General features: G+C 41.3%; 1 protein-coding gene across 1 annotated transcript; it reads left to right on the forward strand.

Annotated features, from left to right (window-relative positions):
* Positions 1-77: 77 nt before the first annotated feature.
* LOC110043564 (uncharacterized) lies at positions 78-7,233 on the forward strand. Its single transcript, XM_020749033.2, has 2 exons — positions 78-480; positions 1,749-7,233. Exons 1-2 carry the CDS (start codon positions 405-407, stop codon positions 5,174-5,176), a joined length of 3,504 nt encoding a protein of 1,167 aa, XP_020604692.2. The 5' UTR covers positions 78-404; the 3' UTR covers positions 5,177-7,233.
* Positions 7,234-7,659: the final 426 nt, after the last annotated feature.

Raw genomic sequence — 7,659 nt, forward strand, 5'->3', positions numbered from 1 at the left:
AACCCGCACCACGTCACGCTTTGGAAGAAACAGTTTTCTATCTTTTATTCCACGTGATTTATCACTGTCGTTCTCTTTATTGCTACCAAATAAAGGAGTAGGAAAATCGAGACATATCATATCACCACTTTTTGCTTCGTAACCCGGGTTTCGTAAGTGGAAAATTGCTAAAACGTAAGGTGCTGAAACCGGATGGAACCGGGATGAAATTTCAGTCTTCCCTAAGGAAATGAAATTCGCCTTGTAAGTGGCCCTTCGCTGAAATGATCAGAGTATGCGTTTTCTCCTTATTAGGGAAAGTGCCTCTCGCCTTTCCTTCAGCTTATTATAACAAAAGGCAAGTTCTCTGGTGTACGTAGTGATCAGTAATCAGTTGAAGTAGAGTACTGTACAGTGACGACGAGATGGAAAAACAAGCATTAACTGCCTTTCACCGCTGTCTCATCTATCTTCTGATTTGTTTTGTGGGCATCCTGGCAGGTGCGACACTTTTCCTTGATACGGCAGAAATGATATAGTACTTTATATGTAATTTTGTACACCAAATATAGACAAAAAGAAAAGACCCTCATCTTGCTATCATTTTCAACTTCTCGATCGAGTGGTATCTTGCTTGTGTTTTAGGTCTTAGCATTACCTAAAACAATTTGTTAGGTCGCTTGGTTTAAATTGACATTCTTCAGCTCTACTTATCCGTTCACTGATATTACTCGCAGTTTAGCAATTTACGCTGCTTTTCAGTTATAGTTCCCGAATGAACAGCTGTAGGTAGATTTGAACATGCATATCATGGCCGGCTTGCAAATTAAGATCCGACTAGGTGTCTCAAGTTTACAAATTTCATGTTCCACGGAAGTTAAGCGTTGTTAAGTGTTGTAACAGATTCTGATACGGCACTGGATGTCGCGCAGAGCTTCACACTTCCTAAAATAACTAAAAATATACCTACACACTTTGGGAAGATAATTATACTGCTTTGGCATATCTGGGAATCTGGTGTGGCTCAGTAATGAAATGTGAAAAGTGAACTGATCAACATGACACGGGCGTGGGACAAAGAAAAAATCTGAGTCCCCGACAGAAATCGAACCCATGACCTCCCGAACACCGGGCAGGCGCTCTATCATTGATAAGCTCACATTGGGGAGAAATCGTAGATGAAAGTAAAAAGTAGGATGCCTGCAATTTCGACCTTAAGGATGTATGGCAAAATCGAAATTACTATGAAATGCACGAGATAATAATTTAAAATGAAATAATATCGGAATAACGATGTCACACAAAATGGTGAGAAAGAGAAGGTTCAAAATCCGTAATTTTAAGATTTAAAATAGAGGGGTTCACCGAGAGCTCCTACCTTAGTACAGAGTTTAATTATGAAACTTCTTGAAATTAAATAAAAATGATTTGGTTTGCAGTTGTATTTGTCTGTGATTGCTTTGGTGAAGATAACCCTTTCAAAGGACTGTAACCGCTGACAGACGTTTCGATTAAGGCACAGGTTGTCGTAGGTGACTTCCGGTCAGATTGTCGAAACTTCAATTATCAACAACTCTTTCGTGCAGAACTACTCTCATATCAAACCGTTTACGTATTGAGTAGCATTTATTTTCTGTAGTATCTAAAAATCGAATAACTGAACATCGCCGGCCCAACTGCCATTTCAGTACTGTAGTCTGTAATTTCGAGGCAGGGCATCTATATATGTTGCTCAGTGTTTTTTTAAACTTGTTCTTTTTCTACCACAGTTATTCCTCCAAGAACTAATAGTGTTTACGTCTCCCAAGCCAACGGAACCGACGGTCCGACCTGTGGCAGCCAGGACGCCCCTTGTAAGACATTGGTGCATTCATTATTACACGTTGTCAACAAAGGATCACTCTTCTTGGATGGAACAGGCACCAGTAAACACCCCTACACATGCAACTCATCTACGCCCGTTTTGAAGATAAGTTTAACCATTTCCAGCTGGTTGGCAAAAGGTCCACAAGCGAACGTTTCGTGTGAGATTTCGTTTCAATGGCCCTCACAAAACGCCCCTACACCATTTCCAGGGTCTCCTTTCAGCTCGGTTAACTCGGAGGTGACAGAACTGCGAGTCGCTTTAAAGAACTTGTCATTTGTTAAACTCGGACGTGACAGATGTGGTGTTCGATGTTTCGGATTTTGCTCTGTTGAAGTTTTGGGCAGCACCTTTTCCCACTGTGACACAGCTCTGTTCTTGCAGTCGAACTGGAGCGGTGTCTATAGTTGGTCGCTCTATCTGAATGTCAGCAACGCCACATTCTACAGCAATGGGGCAGCCATCGATGTTGGAAGTGCAGGGCCCGTGGTAATATCCATTGCTCATTCTAATTTCCGTCGCAATAAGCCGCAGCCGGTTATAAAAATCAGTAGCCTCAACGCGGACAGTGATACACAAATTCAAATTCACATTCACGACTGCGTCTTCCAAGAAAACGCTAATGCAAGATTTTTCCCTGTCTTAACCAGACTTTCTGAATGGGGTGACGGCTATTTGATAGCCATCCTTTCCCGCCAGTCAAAATCAGTTGGAGTCGTAAATTTCTGCAGAAGTAATTTTTTTTCTAACGTTGGAGGTGCCATTTACGTAAATGGTTGTTTTGACTCGTCGTTTGAAAACCTTTCAATGGATGACACATTAACAAGTGCACTGAGAGTTATTAACAACCTCGCGTGTTCCAGAAGGATTACAGTCCAAATGAAACATTGCTTGATAAATGGAACACTCAGGGATAGAGATCCTTATCCTATGCTTGCTATGACGTCAGAGCAGGTCACAGTGTCAATGGATAACGTGACGATGCAATCTAACAAGGGTTTTGCATTTTACTTTTCTGCCAAAAAAGGAACTCTGCGCATGAACAATTCAATTTTTGTAAATAACTCCGCAACAAATTTTTATAAGAACTTGTTCGCAATTTCAAGGAATCCGGAAAGTAACGATGGACTGATTGATCTACCCGGGATTCCTATAGAGAAGCAAATCTTCAGAGCAAACGATCTGGTAGAAGTGGATTTTCAAAATACAATATTTTTGAAAAACAGAGGACTTGCGTCGATAATTAGGCTATGGCAGACTTCGACCAGATTTTTAAATGTAACTTTCAAAGATAACATTGTCGAGGGGCGAGGCGGCGATATTTCTATTGGCAACAATAATACGGTTTCTCTCCGCAGCAGTCGATTTACACGAGCTCATCAGCTTCACTGTTATTACCCATCCGCCTTTCTTTATTCTGATCTTGAATCACACTCATCTCTCAGTATCCACAATTCAAGTTTTGAACCAAATTCTAGTAAGTTTGAATTATCGACGATATTGGATCTGAGGTCCGGGATAAAAATTAGTACAGACGACACGTCCAATATAACGTGCCTGTTCGATCGAGTTCTGCAAAGCACGACAAACGTAACAACAGACGCTGCAAACCTTACAAAGGACGATTACAAAGCCAGTTGTAAGAGATGCCAAGCTGGATTTTATAGCCTGGAAAGAGTTTTCTTCATCACAGATGCTGCAGTTAATACGGACGGATGCCTTCCTTGTCCCTACGGAGGAAACTGCTCCCACGGCATCGTTGCAAGACCAAACTTCTGGGGTTACCGTGTGCCAAAACATCCACCAACAGTGGTGTTTAATATTTGCCCTCTCGAGTATTGTGGCCCAAAGATAGCATCCGAGGTAATTTCGAGCTATAATAGTTGCTGTGGCTACAGAAGTGGTATCCTTTGTGGACACTGTCGTGAAGGCTACACAGAAGCCATGTTTTCTACTGAATGCCGAGAAAAGGAGACCTGTAACGATTACTTGTTCTGGTTCTTCAGTGTAGCATACGTTGTCTGCCTTTCATTTCTTCTCTTGAAACGACCCCTATTGTTTGAATTCCTTTGGAAAAACATTGTTTGGTTTCGACGCAGGGACGGTAGTACTTCTCCCACGTATACAGCTCTGTCGGATCTGCAAAACGGTAATGGCAAGGCTCACTTTGATCATGCAGTTGTGAAGACAATCTTTTACTTTTACCAGATTGTCGAATTGCTACTGATCACTACCTCATCAGAAGACCTACTGAACAGAGTCAAATTCATTCGTCCGTTGATCTCTGTATTTAATTTTAAAATACAGTCATGGAACGAGAAATTTGGTTGCCCTTTCCCTGGGCTTACAGCAGTTACCAAACAACTATTTACCAGTTTGAAGGTGTTTGCAACTATCACCTGCATCTCGATAACTTGCTTAATTCATAAAGCATTGAGTTGCATTGGATATATCCGCCCTCCTCGTTTCACCCTCTACCTGGCGGCTGGAGTGGAAACCTTGCTGCTTGGTTACGAAAGGCTTACAGACGTGTCTTTAAGCTTGTTAAAGTGTGTTCCAGTTCACTCGGAATCTCGTCTCTTCTTGGACGGAAACATCCATTGTTGGCAGTGGTGGCAGTATGTCCTGATTTCTTACATCGTGGTGTTCGTTGTTCCTTTCATATTCGTGCTGTACTGGGGCTCAAGGAAATTGGTTCAACAGAGTGTCTCGACCAAGGAGCTCGCCCTGGCATGCATTATGCCTTTGCCGCTTCTGTGTTACTGGGCCATTCGATGCTGCTTCAAAAAGAAACTGGCTCTTCGGAGATGGCAAGAAGACAATGAGGATATTAAAATGGTTCTGCAGGCACCTTTTCGACAGCCCGTAGAAGACGACGAAGGAACACTGTACTGGGAAAGCGTTTTAATCGGACGTCGTCTTGTCCTCTTGGTTTTGCATTCCTTCATAGCAGACCCAATGCTGCGACTACTTTGTCTTGACTTTGCATGCATGGCCATATTCGTGCACCATTTGTGCAAGAAACCTTACAGAGACACCATAGCCAACGCTTGTGAAACTATCTCTCTTGTCGCCTTGATTATCATCGCGACCTTTAGCTTAGCAGAAGCATCGCTAGTCTCTGAAGGAATAGAAGTCAGTGGTCCCGTGGAAACAGTTTTTCGGGTCTTTGCGTGGATAGAGCTAGCTTTTATCGCGGTAGCACCTGCATGTCTTTGTGTTCTAATTTCCTTAGCTGTGTTGTCGCAGTTGTTTCGCTTATTCTTCCATGCCATCATGTTTTTCAGAGGGCAGAAAGCTCAGTTCCTGGAATTACGAAGTCCTCTTCTTTAGTCGCTGTGCATGTAGCGAGCACAGGTTCATCAAATTGACATGATGTAATCCTTTTTTTTATGTAAACTACAGAAAATGAATCTCCAGGATTTATTTCACTTACAAAAATCGTATCTCGGATAGGTAGGTAACAGTAAAAAAGGTAAAATCTGCATACGAGCCGACTGGCCCGTACGTCTGACCGGAGCTTATCCCCGTTTCTGTAGCATGAAGCTACCAGGGGTATTTCTACTCACCCCTGGATGGAATGCTAGTCCATCGCAGTGTTACCTCCAGTATAAAATTCGCCGGTATCCATTTATACACCTGGGTGGAGAGAGCCACTGTGAGCATAAAATGTCTCGCCCAAAAACACAACACTATGTCCCCGGCTAGGACTCTAACCCAGACCGCTCGATCCGGAGACGAGCGCGCTAACCATGAGGCCACCGCGCCTCCCTCTCGAGTAGGATACCTCCGAATGTTTCAATGACCTTATTACCCGAAAAAAAAATTACACAATGCGTGTTGTTCAAACGCACTCAAATTGCAGTAAAAACAAAAACGTCACAATTCTGACGTCTAATGAAACTGTTATCATTCCAAAAGTAGTTATTTTGAAACCTCGCATACTCTATGACCTCGATCGACAGCCTAGTAAAATCAGAAACTTATAAAAGAAACAGATCATTCTTCCTCGTACGAAAAGTTCAAGAAAAATTTAAAACGGCTCTTTGTGGAGCCATTCAAAACGGCTCCTCTCAGAGCCACCACAAAAACAAAAGTCTTGGTCTTCGTTTCTTTGATTCTTTTGTCATTGTTTTGTTGATGGAAATAATACCCATCCCATGGATTTACGCGATTTTCTTATATCATTTGAACTGAAAGGGAGGGTTTCACGGCTCGGCGCATGCGCAAGCTACAACGTTAATCATGCGGAGGCCGCACGTTTTCTGTAAGGAGTTCTAAATGTTGGAATCGCCTCCCTCTTAGGTTACTCACCTCTCAATCTGTTAACTTTTTTAAAGAAAGTATTATATAAACATTTTAAATAAAGTCAGCGTAGGGATAGGATATTTGCTCCTTCCTTAGATAATTAATTTTAGATTGAGTATTGGAAGTGATAAGAATTTACCTTATAATCTTTTATAATATATGGAGGACCTTGTGCGCGCTCTGATTGGTCAAAAACCTATGTTTTATCAGAGTATAAAACATAGAAAAAACGTCTTTTATTGTTTTTCGCCACATTACCTCTATATCATATAGCAAATGAAGAAGCCTAAGCCGTGTATTACACTGTGTTATTATACTGCTGTGTCTCACAAGGACTGGGAACTAGCGAATTCAAGAATTTGATTGGCTGAAGTCGATATTGAAAGCGGTCTAGATTTTCCCATTTAGACCGGCATCTAAACCGGTTACATTTTGCGGTGAAAAAGCTGCAAACTAAAATGCAAAAATATTGACTATTTTCTTTTAATAATGTTTATTTATGGTAGTGCCAAAAAGCCTGATGAGAAAAAAGTAAAGAGCAAACTTTGGCAGAATTAAGTTCGCCTCATCGCCTTTCCCGAGCAAAATGTCAGTTAGTACAAACCAGTTAAATTAAGCATATTAAATTGTTCTTGTTTGCCATATAATAAACATCTTATTAACCGAGCTTAGTCGGTCAATATGGGAGAATTCTGACCTCGGTCAAGATTCTCCCATACAGACCTCCTGCTCGGTTAATGAGAGCTAAATAAAACACTCCGGACATTTGAGAACACTTGAGAAATGTAGAAAACACTCGCCTGCGGCTCGTCTTTTCTACATTTCCCTCGTGGTCTCAAATGTCCGTCGTGTCTTATCAGTGTAATTCACGTCTTAGGCTTCTTTATTTGTTAAATATATCTTTTGATTTTAATTAGGTTTTGTAAATAATTAGACTGTTTATAAATTTTGAATTGTTTTTTATTCAGAGTGCAACAAGTTCATTAGTTTTACAAACCGTTATGTGCTGCTCTCTTTAAATAAGGTTTTATTGATGGATTTATTGATGGCGCTGGCTTATAAATTAAAACCACCACACGAAACGATGTCGTCATGTCAACATTTGTGAACGTGCTACATACCCTCTAAGTTATAATCATTTCTAAAATACTCCCGGGAAAATACTCTTGAGGTTATAAAAGGGAGGCCTATATCACCCCTCCCGGTCGTGGAATATCAATTCGTATGGAGCGAGAGTCACGTGCGGTGTCAGGAAACGAAAAGAAAAGAAAGATTATCGAGCGCGTCAGGAAAAAGCGATCTGGGAACGGGATTACTCCATCATATTGTCAAAACACAACCTTGGCCCCATTATATATTTAGCTTACCCTCGCCCTTTCATCAATATTACAAAATTATTTGGATTCCTATAAAAGCAATAAATCTCTCTTTTTTCCGGCGATTAAGTCATTTCCAGATTCCTCTCTGTCAATTTTTTCATCGGGCGATTTGACCACATGACCGGAACT

This window comes from Orbicella faveolata, unplaced genomic scaffold, assembly GCF_042242905.1.
Source record: "Orbicella faveolata isolate gen_17 unplaced genomic scaffold, um_ofav_v1 contig_1, whole genome shotgun sequence".
Lineage (NCBI taxonomy): Eukaryota > Metazoa > Cnidaria > Anthozoa > Scleractinia > Merulinidae > Orbicella > Orbicella faveolata.